At 46.8% G+C, this 21223-nt stretch overlaps 1 protein-coding gene across 2 annotated transcripts in view; it reads left to right on the top strand.

Moving 5' to 3' along the window:
• WDR25 (WD repeat domain 25) overlaps positions 1-21223 on the top strand; it is a 237772-nt gene that overhangs the window by 137445 nt on the left and 79104 nt on the right. For both annotated transcript variants that reach the window (XM_083166968.1, XM_083166967.1), the window contains exon 4: positions 8839-8969. In XM_083166968.1, coding sequence (XP_083023094.1) covers positions 8839-8969 — 131 coding nt within the window. The remainder of the gene's footprint in view (positions 1-8838; positions 8970-21223) is intronic.

Here is a 21223-nt window from a genome sequence, read left to right as displayed (position 1 = left end):
TCCCCCGTGTCCCCGCCACCTCATCGCAGGTTCCCACGCCATCCCCCACCTCCCCGCTCCCCCAACCCTGCCCATCTCCCTGAAGCAGAGACAGACAGAGTTCACGTCTCCCGCCGACTGGGACGCGCGTTCCAATCAAATGGAGCGTCGGCTCGCCACAGGGGGCGTTCTGGCGAGCCCCAGTGCTGAATTAAGGGTGCTCCATCTGTATTACTAGCATGTGCAGGCTTACAATGGTTAATAGCTCCTGTTCATCAGAAAAGCAGGAATTTCCATATATATATTTGAGTATAATCCGACTTTTTCAGCATGTTTTTTTATGCTGAAAAAAGTCCCCCTCGGCTTATACGCGAGTGAGGGGTGGGAGGAGGACACAGTGCTTGGCCTGGGGGAGAGAGGGAGCAGTGGCACCCGGCTGGGGAGACAGTGAGCAGCGGCGCCCAGCTGGGAAAAGAGAGAGCAGCGGCGGGGTATACGGGCATGTGAGGAAGAATCTGGGGCACAAATGAGCATGTGAGGGAGAATCTGTGGGGCAGATGGGCATGTGAGGGAGAATCTGAGGAGCAGATGGGCATGTGTGGGAGAAGCTGGGGGCAGATCGGCATGTGGAGTAGAAGCTGGGAAGAAGATTTGTATCTATATTTATTTTTGAAATTTACCAGTTTCTGCTGCATTTCCCACCCTATACTCGAGTCAAAAGGTTTCCCAGTTTTTGTGGTAAAATTAGGTGCATTGGATTATATTCGGGTTGACTTATACTCGAGTATATACGGTAATTTGCTTGATGTGTCCCACTTTTAACTGTGTTTCTCCAGACATTAAAAAAAATAGCTGTGGCACCCCATCAGAGCTTGTAAAGACATTTATTACACTTAATGTATTTATCTGTTATGGACTGCTGTGAGCCAGCCTCAGGTCACATGACTTAGAAGCTGCTAGAACAAGTTACAGCTGGCTGAGGCAGACTGTTAGGGCAGTTACCCAGAGTCCCCGGAGGTAGCAGCTGGAAAAAAGGGAGATGCGCAAGGAAGATGCCGCCTCAAGTAACACTGCGGCTATTATCTGTGAGAGGTGGTGAATTTGGTGACTGGCAGCTGGGAGAAGTGGCACTGAGGTGCTTCTAATTGACAACGGCAGATTGGAGGAAGGGTCTGGAGGTGCAGGGAAGCAGGCCAGTGACAACAATTACTACAGAGGTATAGACAGTCCAGCCACTGTGATACAGACCAGGTCTGTCATTTACAATTACACTGCATCGCTCATACCACAGGCAGAGGAGCAGGTGGATGGTGATTATACCAGGGACAGAGACACTATTTCCCCACAAAGTATATGTGGGCAGTTCATCTAGATGCATGCAGCACCCTCACCATTAACAAGCAGCCACCATCTATAGACTACTGATACAGGAGGTGACAGGACTTCGTGAAAGCAGTGTGGCTAGGACTGACAGCTTTTACTAGCGAGCAGGGCCTTACACCAGCTAGAGCAAGTAACACCTTGCAATTCAGCCATAGACAATACTGAGCTTTGACTTTATTCACCAACCACTAAGCAAGAACCACTGTTGTACCAAGATTATTATTGCAGCTCAGCATAAAAAGGACACTGTTGCATGGAGCATTAACTATCTTCAGAAAGAAAGGAGTTACAACACTAACTAGAGAGTGCTACGTTTTTATCTTCTCATCGCCCATTTGCAGCATCTACTTCAGGCTTTTAACATTTGTTTCAACAAGATTAGATATTGTCACTAAAAAGTGCACTATAAAATTAATTCAGCTGGCTATAAAGGTAAACGGGGCCCCGACTATAGAGTCATTTTAGAGAGAGATTTTTGCTTTGTGTATATAGGTAGCTACATTGTAATATGCATTGTGTATACTTTATTGGTAAAAAAACATTTTTAAGTTCTTTTAGTGAAGGAAAGGCTTCACAGATTCATTGTATTGTAATAAAAATACAGAAAGGCAATTGTGTAATTAGTGGCTGTGAGTAATGTATTTTGAACTGTATTGTATTGTGCATTACTAGTAAAACTTGCTTCCCATTAGACACCACAAACACCAGGTTTAGGTGAGAAATACCAGAAGAAATAAAGTAACACCGTCAACCAGAGTATCACCCTTCCTAATACTTACCTGTAAATTAATACCTTTCATGACACTTCCCACAGAGTGTTACATTTGGCGTCACACGAACAGTATACGAACACATCCCGTCATATGATGAATTAGCTGCAAATAGATCATCAAATAGTCATCCAACCATGGCCAGTATAAGTCCTTTAACGTTGCCTTATTACTTTGGGGCCCCATGGCTTCCAACATATTCTGGAGATGATCAAGGCCTAGGCAGAAACACCCTTAAAGAGTTTAAAAAAAAGATGAAATCAATTTTTACTATATATTCACTTTCAGAGACACAGCAAGTAGAGATTCTGATTGGCCAGTTGAAAGGCACAGCCCTGAGAGAAGTGGATTCATGGCCAGTAGATCAAAGGAAAACAGCAGACCTGATCCTCAACCGACTATCTACCACATTTGATGAAAGAACATTGTCAGAACTTAAGGTGGCCTTTTATGCGAGGAAGCAACAGCCAGGAGAATCCCTTCGTGACTTTGCACTCAGCCTACAGGATGCACTCCGAGAACTACAGGCCATTGATCCATCAGAGGTCCGACCAACCGATGAAATAGTGATTAATCAATTTATAGAAGGGTCCCACAATGAGATTTTGAAGGTACATTTATGTCTCCTTCATCTACAATTACCAAACAGCTCTTTTTGTAACTTCAAAGAAATTGCCATAAAGGTGATAGGAACACTACAGCAGCAATACATTTCCTATCCTGAGAGGCTGGGGTACCAAGAAAAGAAAAACAATCCAAAGACCACAAAGCAGGAAATCATGGAACTGCACACACTGGAAGAAGCTGATGCACAAGGTGCCCAGGCCCCAGATACAGATCTATTAAGTATTATAAGAGTGCAAGTGGCTGAACTGACTAATGGGATAACTGAAATGTCACAGCAATTGCGGTATCTCATGCAGAAAGACCTAAAGTGCAGAGGAAAGACAGACTGGAGCATCAACAAAGAGCAGCCCAGAGGTGCGCACATTTGTCCTGTAGTCCAGAATCAAATCGAAGTGGTTAGTACATCAGCTACAGACACAGAATCTAAAGTCGGTGCAAGAAAAGTTATGGGGAAAGTCATTTGGTTTAATGTGCAAAATGGTTATGGCTTTATAAATTGGCATGACACCAAGAAACATGTATTTGTACATTATACTGCCATAAAGAAAAATAATCCTGCAAAACATTTCCGTAGCCTGGACAGAGGAGAATTGGTTGAGTTTGATGTTGTGAATGGAGAAAAAGGTCTACAGGCACAAAATGTCACTGGTCCTGGTGGAGTTCCAGTAAAAGGCAGTAGAGATGTACAGGATCGCAAATATTATTGGCCTTATCCATGTTGCAGAGGTACTTCATATAAATACCAGGAATCCTACCAATATTATGAAGAAGGAGAGAAGCCTAAAGAGGTGAAAAGTGTGATGAAAAGAATATATCAAGAGCCTTACAGGGGATGTCGCAACTCGCCATATTGTAGAAAGAGACTATATGGAGGGACACAGCGATATCCTGTTGTTTCAGAGCATAGTGAATTCCTTGGACTAACAGATGAGCAAATAAATAAAGAAAATGTAAGGGTGAACATGTAACAAACATAGCAGTTTATATGATAGTTATGTAAGAAAATGCAACTGATAGAATTGTTTAATGTATGGTTGCAATATGGAAAACTGAATGTTTCAATAATGCTTATGGAGAATTTGTAAAACATAAGTTATATTTTGAAAGTTAAAATTCTGGTATTGTTATATGTAATGTTACTGAATATTGTCTAATGAAAAATTGTATTTAAATGTCATAACTACACTGTTTGCTGGTGTAGCAAAATGCGTGCGGACACGCATGATTCCAGTGGGGCAGTATGTGGCACCCCATCAGAGCTTGTAAAGACATTTATTACACTTAATGTATTTATCTGTTATGGACTGCTGTGAGCCAGCCTCAGGTCACATGACTTAGAAGCTGCTAGAACAAGTTACAGCTGGCTGAGGCAGACTGTTAGGGCAGTTACCCAGAGTCCCCGGAGGTAGCAGCTGGAAAAAAGGGAGATGCGCAAGGAAGATGCCGCCTCAAGTAACACTGCGGCTATTATCTGTGAGAGGTGGTGAATTTGGTGACTGGCAGCTGGGAGAAGTGACACTGAGGTGCTTCTAATTGACAACGGCAGATTGGAGGAAGGGCCTGGAGGTGCAGGGAAGCAGGCCAGTGACAACAATTACTACAGAGGTATAGACAGTCCAGCCACTGTGATACAGACCAGGTCTGTCATTTACAATTACACTGCATCGCTCATACCACAGGCAGAGGAGCAGGTGGATGGTGATTATACCAGGGACAGAGACACTATTTCCCCACAAAGTATATGTGGGCAGTTCATCTAGATGCATGCAGCACCCTCACCATTAACAAGCAGCCACCATCTATAGACTACTGATACAGGAGGTGACAGGACTTCGTGAAAGCAGTGTGGCTAGGACTGACAGCTTTTACTAGCGAGCAGGGCCTTACACCAGCTAGAGCAAGTAACACCTTGCAATTCAGCCATAGACAATACTGAGCTTTGACTTTATTCACCAACCACTAAGCAAGAACCACTGTTGTACCAAGATTATTATTGCAGCTCAGCATAAAAAGGACACTGTTGCATGGAGCATTAACTATCTTCAGAAAGAAAGGAGTTACAACACTAACTAGAGAGTGCTACGTTTTTATCTTCTCATCGCCCATTTGCAGCATCTACTTCAGGCTTTTAACATTTGTTTCAACAAGATTAGATATTGTCACTAAAAAGTGCACTATAAAATTAATTCAGCTGGCTATAAAGGTAAACGGGGCCCCGACTATAGAGTCATTTTAGAGAGAGATTTTTGCTTTGTGTATATAGGTAGCTACATTGTAATATGCATTGTGTATACTTTATTGGTAAAAAAACATTTTTAAGTTCTTTTAGTGAAGGAAAGGCTTCACAGATTCATTGTATTGTAATAAAAATACAGAAAGGCAATTGTGTAATTAGTGGCTGTGAGTAATGTATTTTGAACTGTATTGTATTGTGCATTACTAGTAAAACTTGCTTCCCATTAGACACCACAAACACCAGGTTTAGGTGAGAAATACCAGAAGAAATAAAGTAACACCGTCAACCAGAGTATCACCCTTCCTAATACTTACCTGTAAATTAATACCTTTCATGACACTTCCCACAGAGTGTTACATAGCCTTAATTGCAGGTTTTAAGCATTGAGTTGACCTGCCTTAAGTAGGCTGAAATAGGAGACTGTACCTGGCCGGGAGTCCTGGAAGTAGTGTATCCCCGGAATCCATACTGTGGCGTCTGCAAGTTGGTAAGCAGCCACTGTCCGTCTTTTGGGAGCAGTTCAGCGTGTGTTGCCCTGGCTGTATTAGCAATGGTCCGGCTGTCAGGAACCCCGGTTCTCATGCCGCTCGTGTGCGCCCCTTACCGGCATGCTGGGGTAATATACTCCGTAGATCTGCTTCCGGTACAGTCTGTAATCTCTGGCGTGATGTCTCCTGCTTCCAAGTCATCCCCTGCGTCACTTAGAGCTCCAGGTGTATTCCCTGATCAGATTGCAGGTCACATGATCCAGGTAAGCTCCAACTCACTTCCTGGTCTGTGTGCTGCTGCTGCAGCTAATTCCCACACCTGCGTCTGATTCCCTCATTACCTGGAGGGATAAAAGCCTGTTTCACAATCTCCTCCCCGTCTTGAACAACTCGTCAGTTTCCCCTGAGAGTTCTCCAGCATCAGCTCCTGTCAAGACTCCCCACTTGCTCCAGAGGTCCGGTTACCTGAGTCCGCTGTTGCCTGTTCCATCCTCAGCGTCCCTGGTTATTCCACTCCTGCCAGAAGCCTCCACGAGTTCCATCTGCCGTGTGATCCAGCCTTCTCTGCGCAGCCCAGGTTATCTCCTCAGCGTCCGGATACTAGTGGGTTCCCATGCCCGATCCCTCTCGGCTTCCAGGCAGCCCCAGCGACCCCCAGTGATCTCCAGCTATCCCCAGTGTTCACCATCGAATACCTTCGACCGACTCCCAGGCCGCATCTCAGGGTACTCAGTCCCCAATACTGTGTACACCCTGCTACTCATAATCCTCTGTGCCCTCCGTGTTGCTTCCAAGCTTTCAGTGCCATCGATCCCCATCGATGGTTTTAGTATCCCAACAAACATCATTGCTCTAGAGATACAAGAGTATCAAACCCTGCCAAAGTCACAGAGGAACCTGGGCAGAGGGCCGCAACCTGGTCTGCAGTTGCAGCTAAGTCCATATCCCCTTGCGGGGGTCCCTGGTGAACACCGCTGTCGGCTTAGACCACGCGCCTCTGCTTTAGGTCTTAGCCAATCCTCTGTGTCCCTGGCAGGTCATTCTCAGCTATCCTCCGTGCATGAACTCCAGCTACCCCAAGCCTCCCCGCTTCCGGTTCCCTGTGCCCTCCACTGGCGCACCCAGCTCAGTGCCGGGAACACAGATAGTCCAGGCCGTGACACCGGCTACCGTGGCAGTGGGGAACAATCACTGCTTCATCCACAATGGAGGAAGGTAACGGACAGGGTCAGGCTATAATGCCTGTGGACCAGGTATTAGCAGCTGGATATTGCAGTCAGATGGTGCTTTAAGTGATGCTCGGCTGGAGAGAGGTGTAGTTTGCTGCTGCCATGACAGGTCGAATGACCAAAGACGGGGCGTCAACACCTTTCATCTCCTAGCAATGCAGAATTTTGTATGCTGACCCCCTAGCAATAGGGAAGAGACTTTTTTTTAAGACTGTTGAGCAAATAAATATCTTCTGCCTCAAGATGACTGCTTCATCTTGTAAATAGCAGTGTATGGCAAAATTAGCCCCATTCTACGTCTGTCCTGGTACGAGCCCAGAGCCTCCAAGCTCTGCTCTCTGCCATCTACCACTGTATAGGACTGGTCTGTGGTCAGTGACCAGAGGGAACCAGCTAATGCCAGCCAGCTGTGTCAGCAGCATGTTGACGCATACACAGCAGCAAGAAGTACTCTGGTGCCAGTGTTATTACCTGAGCAAGTGACCGTGGTTTCAGACACCAATAGTGTAGGTGTCTGGTGGTGACAGCAATATACCCACTCACTGCGTAATAGGCGATTACCAATGGTTAAAAGAAATCCCCTATTTTCCAGGTCACGTGAGACCAGAACCCGGTCTGTGATCCTGAAGAGCGTAGCCAGCGAGGGTGCCCCCTGGTATCATCCTGACAGTTCACATCCTGACAGTTCAAATGCTGACTGTCAGGATCCCGAATGACAGGGGCTTTTCTACCTCCTGGGGGACCACTACCCATAATGAGGGAGAATAAAGCATGTTTGTACTCGCCCCCCTGTTGGAGTACCGGCAGTTGGGATCTTGATATATTGAACGCCTTAATCCCAACTGTCGGGCCCGCATACAACCCTCACCAGTAATACCCCAGTCCTGTACAGTGGCATGTAATTCATGTGATCTCTAGAGGGGAACCTTAAGGCAGTGGGATCACCGAGGGATTCCCCTATACTCCTGTGGGCAATTCCAACCCTGAGTATAACTTGTATAAAATATATATTTTTTTAATTTATGTTGTCATGGGTGCAACCTTGTAGACAACTAGACATACGGTATATGGCCAAACCTGTCTTCTAGATCGACCAACAGTTCATGTTTCCCAGAACACCTAGATGGCACACAGGTGCAGTCATTACTGTCACCTTTCCCAGGTCCCCCAGCTGGCACACAGGTGCAGTCATCATGATTAACTGTCATGTTTCTCAGGCCGCCTAGCTGGTGTGCAGGTGCAGTCATTAATAACTGCCGCATTTCCAAGGCCTCATAGCTTGGCGCACAGGTGCAGTCATTACTAATGGTCACGTTTGCCAGGCCCCCAGCTGGTGCACAGGTGCAGTCATTACTAGCTGTCACATTTGCCAGGCTACCCAGTACAGGTAACTGTCATACTTTCAAACATGTGCTGCAGTCATTCCTAACCGACATTTTCTACAGATCTACAGGTGGCCTGGGAAACATGCACTGTTTTTAGGTCTCAATGACCGTTTGGCCACCCCAGCTGTATTCCATAGGGTCCCGCATAGGGCTGCAATATGCTTTGATATCCCTTTTGGATACAGTATATATGTATATATACTTTGTGTATATAGCGGTACAGTGTATGCTTCTGCAGTAGGCTGCCCCTTGCTTTAGTCTGTAATATAGTATTACTGATCACAGTATATAGAACTAGTTATTAAGGGTGCGAGGATGAGGGGATGGTGACATCATACTATGTCACTTATAAATCTTTGTAAATAACAGTGGCTGGAAGCCACATACATGAAGCAGTCTCTCAGCTGTGAGACTGTTTGACAACAGTTTTGTTAATAAAGTTTTCCTGCATAACTGGCTAGCGCTCATAATTCCATACATAATTACATCTTACAGTGTTGTCATGGTAACCATGTTTTCTCCCCTTTTATATCCTAGTTTTATTTTTCCTGGGGAAGCAGCAGCTTTGTTGTACAATAAAACAGAGATTTTTAGCACTTTATTCTTAATTAAGAATTGTGTTTGGATGCAAAAGACAAAGCCACATTTCCACATGTTCTACTTTAACAATGAAATAATTATATTGGAGGTTCAGTCATTTGTGCCTTTTTAATTTGAATAATGTATTTTTTTTTTTTGAAGGAAAGCACCTGTTCAGTGTGAAGAATGAATGCAGGATCAGCCATGTCCGGTTTAATCCCAGTCACCCCAATCTTTGTATATGTGGGGGATCCTCTGCAGTGATCAATGCATGGGATATGCGTACAGACAAGGTATGGTACCGCTGAAATTCTGCACACAGACGCTGCTAGCTCACGTACACGAGTATTACAGCAAATGCCTCAGTGTTATTACTTATTACTAAGGTCTTCTTGGACCCGCAAATATCAGTCACAAAATACATGTCAAATCGTTGGTTGTATACCAGAAGAAAGTGCACAACTGTCTTTCCCCTACTGCTACCGGATCATATATGTAAGGGGGAAATTTGCTAAGATGGGGGTTCTATTTCACATGGGATGCTGCTATGAGCAACCAATGAGAATCTACGTCTTCTTTATTTAGCACCTTCTAGAAGATAATAGATAAACTCTGATTGGTTGCCCAGAGCAACATCCCATGTGAAATAGATCTCCCATCTTAGTAAATATTCTCCGAAGTGTCCACTATTGTAATATGTAGAGATGGCCTGGCCACATAGGACCATCGCTCTGTGCTGCATGTCATGTTTCTGGGAGGAAAAAAACATGAAAATTAGAAATTTGGAACAATGTAAAGTTGATATTGGCCAGTTTTTTCCCTCCACTTCCCGTCTCATAAAAGTAATGGATTATGTACAAAATCCCCACAACCTTAACCCAAATTCTGGAGTAGGTGAAATAGAGAAGACTTTTGGCGCACTGAGTGATACTGCACATAATTTATTGTTTAAAAAAAATGAAGGGGGGGCGTCGTGATGAAAAGGACGCAGCGGAAGTCCAACGTCCGTGGCTTCCAGTCCGCGGACATCAAAGTTATCCATTCATAGCGGCCATCTTGATGGAGGGAAAAGAAGCTGGCACAGAAGGGGATTTTGTTTGAGTGGAGATCATATTATTGTCAGTGGTGTTGTTGATAGGGGGGAGATTCCTTATTTCTTCATAAAGACAAAAAAGGGTGGATAAGGCGATTAGTGTTTGTAAGAATGGATACAAAACAAACAATTCCTTGTAAAGGAATTGTTTGTTTTGTATCCATTCTTATGAGATCTCCGCAAATCAAAAGCCAGGGATGGAGGACTTCCACTGCACCCTTTGTGCTGTGTGTCACATGGAGCATAGCTGTGTCACGGCGTGGCTGCGTAAGAGCCAGCGCCACAGGAGCAGAGAGAGGTGGCCTGGTGGGGAGGATGTGGTGGCCTGTGGTGTTGCTGTGGAGGGAGAACAGCCAACTTTGAGCAAAGCTTACTGTATGGCCAGTCACAATATATACAATGAGCAGCACTAATGTATTTAAACCATAAAATAATGAATTGGGATTGCCTGCAATAGTATAACAATTTATTAAATACAAATAAAAACAATAAAATAAAACAAGTAAATTCTGAAGGAGCAGTTTTTTGTAAACCCAAGGGGAGTTTTCTGGTAGGGATTAAGTCCTCTATTATTTGGCCGAATGACTGGAATACAGCTTTAAATGTCTCACCAATATTTTGTTGGGATTTTTCCGGCTTGGGTCCAGAGTTCTCACTAACGTGCGGTTGAGCAAAGATGGTAGGGGGCCGCTGGAGGATGATCACGGACCTTATGGGGCTTCCCAGGATGGTGGAAAAGATGATTTTAGCTGTAATGGAGATGAATGGAGTCCAATCTTTTTGGTTTTGTAGCTAGGTGGAGGAAGAGTATTGTTGCCAGTGTACTCCGCTCAAGGGTCTGCTCACTGTGTCACCAACGCGTTTCACTGAACTGTGTCAGCTGTTTCAAGGTGATGGAGTGGTGTGGCCATCTTGGGTTTATATACCGTAGGTAATTAATGATCACTAACACATGTGCTAGGCAATCCCATTAATAACATACATTTTTACAAATAATAATTCTAAAACTATATAAAAATTAACAGAAGACAAACCTGTATAGATCGTTTACATTTAATAATGAAAACGAGTGTGAGAAACTATTGGGAGAAGAGCTATATTTTCTTATATCGGAACAGCGGTATTTTCCGCTGTATTTCAGGGTTCAGACGCTCCAATGACGTGTATCCGCCCTTTGGAGCGCACAGTGCTTCCGGTTACCGGAACGCACTGTTGTTGGTGTCTGCATATATCCGCCCTTTGGAGCGCACAGTGCTTGTTGTCGGAACGCACTGTTAGAAGTATCAGCGCCGTCATATTTTTATGTGAATGAATGGCTGAAAACCCTTTAAAGGAGCAGGACCCATTGGTCGCAGTTCTGAGTCATGTATATTAAAGTGCAGTACATAATTACTAAAAAAAATGGAGAGGCAAGCTACTGGTTAAAAAGTGATCTGCCTTTTCGGCATTATATAGTATTAATATTATATTAAATACAATTTTGTATCGATTATTCATTATCTAAGCCTACTAATGCGGCCAATGGATTACTGCTACCCCCAAAAAGTATATTTAAATAATTGATACATATAATAAACTAGGTGATTCTTCGCGGGGGGGGACTAAAGAGGAGGGTGGTGGTCCATCGTGGTCGCACAGGAGTACAGGACGGTGGCCCTGAGTCAGTGTCTCCTCCTACTGGGTGGGAGTTAGGGTGCATGAGAGCAGGAGGCTGGGATATGAGGCATGATAGGGGTATGTGGGCAACACAGCGTCAGCGACTCCCCAGTGGTGGAAGTTACGGTTCAGGAGAGCAGGAAGCTGGGTAGTGATAGGGTTGTGTGGGCATACGGGGAGGTGCGGCGAATCGCGAGAGGGGGGGGGCGCGGTGGGTTGCCGCGAATCGCGGGAGGGGGTCGCGGGGTGGGTGTTGCCACGAACCGTGGGAGGTCGCGGGGGTACCGCGAATTGCGGGAGGGGGTCACGGGGTGGGGGGTGCCGCGAATCGCGGGGGAAGGTTGCCAGCGAATCACCACAAGAAAAAATAGACACATAAAGGTCAACACATGTAAATGTTGACATAAGTGTGGCACTTCATTGGTGTCCATGTCGACACATGAGAATGAATATGAAAACATTCAAAAAATGAAAAATAAATCTTCAAAAACTTATGTCAACCTTTTTCATTGTCGACCATAGCCATGTCAGTGTTTTGCCTGTGCCATTTAATCCTGGGGTTGTCGTGAATCGCGGGTGGGGGGTGTCCGCGAATTGTGGGAGGGGGGTCGCGGGGGTGGGTGCCGCGAATTGCGGGGGGGGCGCAGGGGTTGCCGCGAAACGTGGAATGTCGCGGGGGCACGAATTGCGGGAGGGGGGGGTCACGGGGTGGAGGGTGCCACGAATTTTGGGAGGGGGGGGTGCCATGAATCGCCACAAGAAAAAATAAACACATAAAGGTCAAAACATGTAAATTTTGACATAAGTGTGGCACTTCATTGGTGTCCATGTCAACACATGAGAATGAATATGAAAACATTAAAAAATTGACTATAGCCATGTCAGTGTTTTGCTTGTGCCATTTAATCCTGGGGTTGCCATGAATCTCGGGGGGGGAGTTGGTGGGTCGTGGGGGGTGCCGTGAATCGCGGGAGGGAGGGTATCGCGAATCGCAGGAGGGGTGGTCGCGCGGGGGGTGCCGCGAATCGCTGGAGGGGGGGTTGCGGGGGGGGGGCTGCCGCGAATTGGCACAAGAAAAAACACAGAAAGGTCAACACATATAAATGTTGACATAAGTGTGGCACTTCATTGGTGTCCATGTCGACACATGAGAATGAATATGAAAACATTCAAAAATTTAAAAATAAATCTTCAAAAACTCATGTCAACCTTTTTTCATTGTCGACCATAGCCATGTCAGTGTTTTGCATGTGCCATTTAATCCTGGGGTTGCCGTGAATCGCGCGGGGGGGGAGGTGGGGTGTGTCTGTGAGGAGGGGTTGGGGGGAGGCAGGGGGGTGTCGCGGGGGAGGGGTTGCTGCGAATAGCGGGAGGGGGGGTCACGGGGGGGTGTGCCGCGAATCGCGGGAGGGGTGGTTGCGCAGGTTGCCACGAATCGAGGGAGGGGGGGTTTGCCGCAAATCGCGGGGGGGTCACAGGGGGGGTACCACGAATTGCGGGGGGTGCCGCGAATCGCGGGGAGGTGGTGCCGCGAATAGCGGGAGGGGGGAGGCGGGGGTTTTGCCGCGAATCGCGGGAGGGGGGGTCGCGAATCGCAGGGGGGTGTCGCGAATCGCGGGAGGGGGGTCACGGGGTGGGGGGTGCCGCAAATCGCGGGGTCGCGGGGGCGAATCGCGGGGAGGGGGTGCCGCGAATAGCGGGAGGGGGGAGGCGGGGGGTTTTGCCGCGAATCGCAGGAGGGGGGTCGCGAATCGCGGGGGGTGCCTGGAATCGCGGGGAGGTGGTGCCGCGAATAGCGGAAGGGGGGAGGCGGGGGTTTGGCCGCGAATCGCGGGAGGGGGGGTCGCGAATCGCAGGGGGTGCCGCGAATCGCGGGAGGGGGGTCACGGGGTGGGGGGTGCCGCGAATCGCGGGGGGCGGGGGGTTTTGCCGCGAATCACGGGAGGGGGGGCGCTCACCTGGTGGCTGTGGAGTAGGTTCCTGGGCAACATGGGGAGGCAGAGGGTGTCTGGCACTGTGGGCTCACTGGGCTGGTTCTCTGTCATGTGAGTCTGTCATGTGAGTCTGTCATGTCAGTCAGAGGCTCCACCCAGTGTTAGAGACACACTCACACACTTTGAGTGACAGATGTAGCCAAATATATGAGATACATACAGTAGGACCCCCGTTGTTTACATATTTATATCATATATTTATATAATAAATGATGAGCTTGAGATAATTAGGGGACATAATAAAATTAATATTATTATTATAAGAGGTGGTTAATGTTCCACATGTATTCTCATACATACGACAACACATATGGAACAACACATATGGATTATAGACAAAAGTGTATATCAAAAGATTTTTACATAGAGGCATACAATCATAAAAATATATATACATTAGTAGTCATACAAAGAATATATACATAGTATATCGTCTGTCCTCCCAAATCCCTCTGTCTGCTTTCACTAACCTACCCTCTCACCTTCGGTTCCTCATGGCTGTTAATCTCTCAACTTCACTTTCTCCAACTGCTCCTCCCCCCTCCCATCCCATACCTATCCTGACCACTCGCCTCCGCACCCCCACCCTCCCAACGACCCCCCCTCGCTTCTGCAATCCCAAAAACCTTATCCACATAAATACACAACCCACCCCCCCTCTTTCCTGTGCACTATGGAACGCCAGATCCATCTGCAACAAACTCCCTGCCATCCATGACCTATTCATCTCTAGAGCATTCCACCTCCTTGCTATCACCGAGACCTGGCTCTCCACCTCTGATTCTGTCTCTCCGGCTGCTCTCTCCCACGGTGGCCTCTCTTTCTCTCACACTCCCAGGCCGGACGGTCGCCAAGGTGGCGGCGTGGGTTTTCTCCTCTCAGCCTCATGCACCCACAGTGTCATTCACCCTGAACCCTCTCTCCTTTTCTCCTCCTTTGAGTCTCACTCTATCCGTCTATACTACCCCTACCACCTCCGTGTTGCTGCAATCTACCGCCCCCCTGGCCCTATCTCCCAATTTCTTGACCACTTCGCCGCCTGGCTCCCACACTTCCTCTCCTCTGACCTGCCATCTGTCATTCTTGGTGACTTTAACATCCCCTTGGATAACCCCGCTGATCCTGGCACCTCCAAACTCCTCTCTCTCTGCTCCTCTCTTGGCCTATCTCAGTGGACTACCTCTCCCACCCACATCCAAGGACACTCCCTCGATCTCGTCTTCTCTCGCTCTTGTTCCCTTACTGACTACACTATCTCGGCTTTTCCTCTTTCTGACCATCACCACATCCCCTTCTCCCTCACTGCTTCCCCCTCTCCCACTCCCCCTCCCAAGCGCATTGTCTCACGGCATAACATCAACACACTTGATCTTGCTGCCTTCTCAAACACGCTGTGTCCTCTTCTCGCCCCAATCACCGCCATGTCCTGCCCGAACCTCGCCGCCTCCCTCTATAATGACACGCTATCTTCGGCATTGGACTCTGCCTGCCCTCCATCCTCTATCCCCCTTCGATGCTCCAACCCCCAACCGTGGCACTCGCCTATCACCCGATTCCTTAAAAAGTGCTCTCGCACTGCTGAGCGCTTCTGGAAGAAATCACGCTCCCTCGCGGATTATCTCCATTTCAAATTCATTCTTTCCTCCTTCAGCTCTTCCCTTGCTCTGGCCAAGGAATCCTACTTTAAGTCCCTCATCCTTTCCCAATCATCCAATCCCCGCAGGCTCTTCGCCACCTTCAACTCCTTGCTCTCCCCCCCTCCTCCAGCTCTTCCGTCCTCCATCGTAGCCGCTGATTTTGCTACCTACTTTTCAACCAAAATCTCCTCTCTCAGGACTACCATCACTGCTGCCATAACCTCACCCTCTCCCTCCTCCCCTCCTACATCCCCACTCCCCTCCTTCCAACCCCTGTCCTCATTTTACCCCACCACTGCTGCTGAAGTCCACTCTATCCTTCAATCCGCTTCTCCCTCCACCTGCCCGCTCGATCCTATCCCCTCCAATATTATCCGTCGTCTCAGTCCGTCAGTCTGCTCTCACCTGGCTCACCTCTTTCCCTATCCTCTGGGATCTTCCCTTCCTCCTTCAAACACGCTCTTGTCTCCCCAATTCTCAAAAAACCAAATCTGGACCCCAACTCTCCATCCAACTACAGGCCCATCTCCCTCCTCCCTTTTGCCTCCAAGCTCCTAGAACGTCTGACCTATAATCGTCTCCTAAGCCACCTTACTGCTAACTCCATTCTCGACCCCCTCCAATCCGGGTTCCGCCCTTTACATTCCACTGAAACTGCCCTGACCAAAGTCACTAACGATCTAATATCGGCTAAATCCAAAGGCCTCTTCTCTATCCTCATCCAGCTTGATCTGTCGGCTGCCTTTGACACTGTTGACCACCCTCTCCTGCTCAACACCCTCCGCTCCTTTGGCATCACTGGCACGGTATTCTCCTGGTTCACCTCATACCTCTCCGATCGCTCCTTCTCCGTCTCCACGCCGAGCTCCTCCTCTCCTACTACCCCGCAGCCAGTCGGTGTTCCCCAAGGGTCTGTCCTTGGCCCTCTCCTCTTCTCTCTCTACACCACCTCTTTGGGCACCCTCATCAGCTCCTATGGTTTTCATTACCACCTTTATGCTGATGATACCCTAATCTATCTCTCTTCCCCCGACCTATCCCCATCACTCCTGTCCAAGGTCTCCGAATGCCTCACGGCCATCTCAGCCTGGATGACCCAACGCTTCCTGAAGCTAAACATGGCTAAAACTGAACTTCTAATCTTCCATCCCCCGAACATCCCCTCTTCTCCCACTATATCCATCAGTATTGGTGAAACCGAGATCACCTCTACCGACCAAACGCGCTGCCTCGGTGTCATCATTGACTCCTCCCTCTCTTTCACCCCCCACATTCGTGCTCTCTCACAGTCTTGCCGCTTTCACCTACGCAACATCTCACGCATCAGACCATTCCTCTCCACTGACGCGACCAAAATTCTCATTCACTCTCTTGTCATCTCCCGCCTTGACTACTGCAACATCCTTCTCTCTGGGCTACCTCTCACCCGCCTCGCACCTCTCCAATCCATTCTTAACGCTGCTGCTAGGCTCATCTTCCTCTCCCGCCGCTCTACCTCCGCCTCCCCCCTCTGTCTATCTCTTCACTGGCTCCCCATTCCTTTCCGAGTTATCTTTAAACTCCTCACCACCACCTACAAGGCTCTCTCCTCCTCCACCGCTCCATACCTCTCTTCACTGATCTCTATCCACACTCCCTCCCGTCCTCTTCGCTCCATCACTGACCGCCGACTGACCTCTCACCTAATCACCTCCTCCCACTCCCGTGTCCAAGACTTCTCTTGCGCTGCCCCCCTGCACTGGAACAACCTCCCGCCACCCATCAGGCTTTCTGATTCCCTTACCTCCTTCAAGCGCTCCCTTAAAACCCACTTTTTTCGACTAGCCTATCCCTCCTCCTAACCTCTTTTGATCCTCCTATCCTGCCTCCGTTCCCCTCCGTTCCTACTTATCCTATTGTTTTTCGTTCGTCCACCCACCTATTTTTAGTATGTTAACTCTTATGAGTAGGGCCCTCCTTCCTCACGTACTCACCCTACCTCTTTACCTCACCTGTGCTCCTGTCCTGTTCTTCCGTTCCTCTACTTCATCTTTAGTCTCCTCGACAATTTTGACACCTACTTCTGAACTGATGCTGATTTTAGTTCTACCAGCTATACCCCTATTTATACTGTATTTTTCAACACACCCTGTACGTTACCTCGTAATTTTTTTGTTTGCTATGTACGGCGCTGTGGACACTTTGCGGCGCCTTATAAATAAACGTACTACTACTACTACTAGAGGTTATTAATTGATGTTATTTAATTCCACTGTTTCGTTCAGCCCTTCTGGATGGAGTTCATTTTAAACATCCACAATTTTTCTTGTTTACAAAGTTTCAAGAATCTGTTGCCTCCTCCTTTAGTGGAGGGGATATGTTCTAAGCTTGGGGTAGCCAACCCTAGTCCTCGAGAGCTACCAACAGTGCATGTTTTGCAGGTCTCCTCACAGAATCACAAGTGAGCTAATTAGCTCCATCTGTGGATCTTTTAAAATGTGTCAGTGATTAATGAGTGCAGCTGTGCAGCAGCTAGGTTGTCTGGAAAATGTGAAATGTTGGTAGCTCTCGAGGGCTAGAGTTGGCTACCACTGTTCTAAGCCAATGATGGTAATTTATTTTGGATCACCATTATGGTATAAGGAAAAATGTCTAGAGACACTATGGGTTTGTATTCGATTTAGGATGTTTCTCCTGTGTTCAAGAAACCTGGTTTTAAGAGATCTAGTGGTTCACCCAATGTACTTCAAGTTACAACTACAAGATAGTAGGTAAATAACATAAGATGTATCACAATTGATGAAACTATTTATTATATATGGTTTTTCACCAGTGGCGTAACTAGTAGATTGTGGGCCCTATAACAAAATTTTGAACAGACCCCCCCATTTAACCCATCAGTACCCCACTGTGGTGCAGAGTAAGTTCTTACCTGCTGATGGGGAGGGAGAGGTGCGGGGGTAGTACGGAGGGACTAAAGAAACCCAGTGCATTAGGGAGGGAGATGTAGGGTGGTAGGGAGTTGATAAATAGATAGATAAGGCTGAAGGGGGCAGGGGGAGAGAAGGATGCCGTGGGGTAGGAAAAAATAGATGCAGGGCAGTAGGGAATATGAAGAGGATGTAATGTGGTGGGTTTTGTATAGATAGACGCAGGATGGTAGGCAGGGAATGGAGAGATGCAGGGTGGTAGGAAGCGGGGACCGCAGCGCAGAAATGATCCTGCCAGAAGCATTTCACAGATAGATAATTTGCTTTCTGTGGGCTCCTTTGATCCCGAGCATGGTACAGTAGTACAGGGTATACTTCCCTCATGGTGGCCCTGTGTGCAGGGGAGCTGCGGGCCATACAGGCAGCTGGGGCCCATAGCAGCTGCATCCCCTGCACATATGGTACTGTAGTTACTCCACTGGTGCAGGGGTGCAACAATTGTGGGGCATTATCTTATATCCTTGCTGCCTCATGGTGGCCCTGTGTGAAAAACAAGAAAAAATAATACTTTGATCTTTAGTGAGTTTTTTTTAGGGCTAAAGTCATTTCTTCTCTTCTTTTATGTGTTCTTATATGTGGGATTATTTGGAGTTTTAATATCCTTGCATAGTTTTTTCAAATCCTCTAAGGTGACTTTATAGAAGTTATCTATGCTAGAGCCTTTAGATTTTATCGGATAAAATTCTGATTTCTCTTTAAATCTGCTCCTGCTTTCTTCCAAATTATAGAGGAGTTTTGATTTAGGTATCTCCATTTGACTTTCCTCTAAAAGTGTTTCCAATATCTTTTGAGTTGGTTGATCACTTTGGTCTAACACAATCCTAACACTGGGGCTTAGGACTTTATAAAGAAAAGCATCTTTAATCTATCTTCCAAAGACCTAAGCCCCAGTGAAATAAGTGTTTTGAATAAAGTGCTAAAATTCACCCCATCCTCAGAACCAAATATATATGACCTTTTTGTAACATTAGATGTCCAAAGTTTATATTCCAATATTCTGCAAAGTTTACGCACCCAAGCAATTGAACAAAAATTGAAAACAGAGAATGACCTCTCCGAGGATCATCAAAATTTCATTTTTGGGGACCAGGTTCGCATACAGTTACGCCAACCTCTACATGGGGAGGTCGAACACCACCTCGTGTGTGTGTGTGAAGGGGGGCGGGGGCGCGAACCTGGTCCTCTACAGCCGCTATATAGATGACTTGTTTATAATTTGGAAAGGAGATATTCATTCTATCAACACTTTTCTAGCACATTTGAATAATAACAATTATAATTTAAAGTTCACTCATCGCAGTCACTCCACGACTATTGATTTCTTAGATATTACTTTGGAAATCCAAGATAATAACATAACCACTCGTAATTCCACTAAGGAAACAAGTACCAATAATTATTTACATTTTTACAGTTCACATTACAGACTGTGGGTCAAAAATGTACCAAAAGGACAGTTCCTCAGGTTGAGCAGGAACTGCTTCGATCAACTCGCATTTGATTCCCAAGCAGCCCTAATGAAAGAAGGGTACTTATGTATTATCTGGGCTCCCATGTTAAATGCACCCCATTTTTTCATACCCCTACTATCCAACTACACATGGAGTTGATTTTATATAGTGTGGCGAGCGCAGCGAGCCACCGTGCCCGAAGCGTGGCGAGCGCAGCGAGTCTCGCGAGGGGAAGCGGTCTCATAAGAAAAACGGGAGCCCAGATATTACATAAGTACCGAAAGAAGCATTCATAGATAGGGGTTACCCCTCAACCTTGGTTACCCAAGCACTAGATCTGTCCCAAATGAGAAATAGAAGTAAACTTATTGATGGTACAGAAAAACAACAACAAAAAAACTTATTTCAAGAAAAGAATCTTCCTTTCATATCAACTTATAAGGATTATTCTGGAGATATCAAAAGGTTATAAGAAAACACTATGACATTCTGAAACAGGACAATATATTAAGAACTACAGAAAAATGGGAAGACATGGGAGGTCGCACAGATATGTACTGTATATAGATAGGATATTTGGTGGACCCTATAAGAATAATTTGTTCAATTTTATGGTTATCACCTAGGAGGGTGTGCTACCACTGGACATCAGGAGATCAACATACAAGAGAAAGGAAAGTATGTCACAATGTGGTGCACCAAGGAGAATTTTTAAATGAAATATAACCTTTATTGAATAAATCTTAAAACCGTTGCGAAATATAGACCCACATATACAAACATGAGACACGGACAGTGCACTCGGGCAGTATCGTTGATGAAAGGGGAGTACCTGACATGCTCAGTGCTGCCTCTGATTAAAAACTCTCCCATGACAAGGCTGCTGCTATGGGCCTGAGAATCATATGATGAGCTCCACCAAGCAGAGCTCAGCAAAAGCCTCTCATCCTCTGACCTCTTGTGCAAAGTGTTATGGGACTTATTCAACTCCCAGTAATGCATTGAACACTTGTGCAGACATGCTCCTTATCACTGAGAGCCCCCTCTTTCCTAACAGCAGGAGCACCAAAAGAATTCATTAGCTTTAGCTCCTCTGTGTATTTTGGGGCAGAGCTCGTTACTGCATGCTGATTGGAGTAGACAGAGGTGAAAAAAGACTTCTGCCTGCACCCAAGAGACAGCCAGGCAGTGCTCAGTGCTGCTCAACAAATGCTGGGCACCGGGACACCCTAGCCTCCATTCTCATGCCCGCCATTCTATGCCCCGCTCACCGCGGCCCGCTAAGCCCAGCCCATTGTGCCCTAACTGTATGGCACAATTTTTTCATGTAGATGCCGGGCACAGCATTCAGCCCCCTGCAGCTGGGGGCAGAGGGAGGCCTCTAGCAGGGAGCTTGTGCTCCACTGGAACTGTCCTACCTACACCCCAGCCCGTGTGCTCTCGTGCGATCGCGGGGACACTTCCTCCCCAGGCTCTCTATCTCAGTGTCTCTTCCCTTCCCCTCGCCGCTTGTGCTGTAAAAAAAAACAGTAGCCTGGTTAGCACTACTAGCCCTGGCATCTGTTTCGCACAGTTTGAGACCAGCTGCACTATTTATTATTATTATTTATTAATAGTTTCTTATATAGTGCACACATATTACGCAGCGCTTTACAGAGAATATTTGAACATTCACATCAGTCCCTGCCCCAGTGGAGCTTACAATCTACAGTATATTCCCTACCACATGTACACGCACACAGACATT

Source organism: Crinia signifera, chromosome 12, assembly GCF_055691185.1.
Source record: "Crinia signifera chromosome 12, ASM5569118v1, whole genome shotgun sequence".
Classification (NCBI taxonomy): Eukaryota; Metazoa; Chordata; class Amphibia; order Anura; family Myobatrachidae; genus Crinia; species Crinia signifera.
This window is presented reverse-complemented; position numbering and strand designations above follow the sequence as displayed.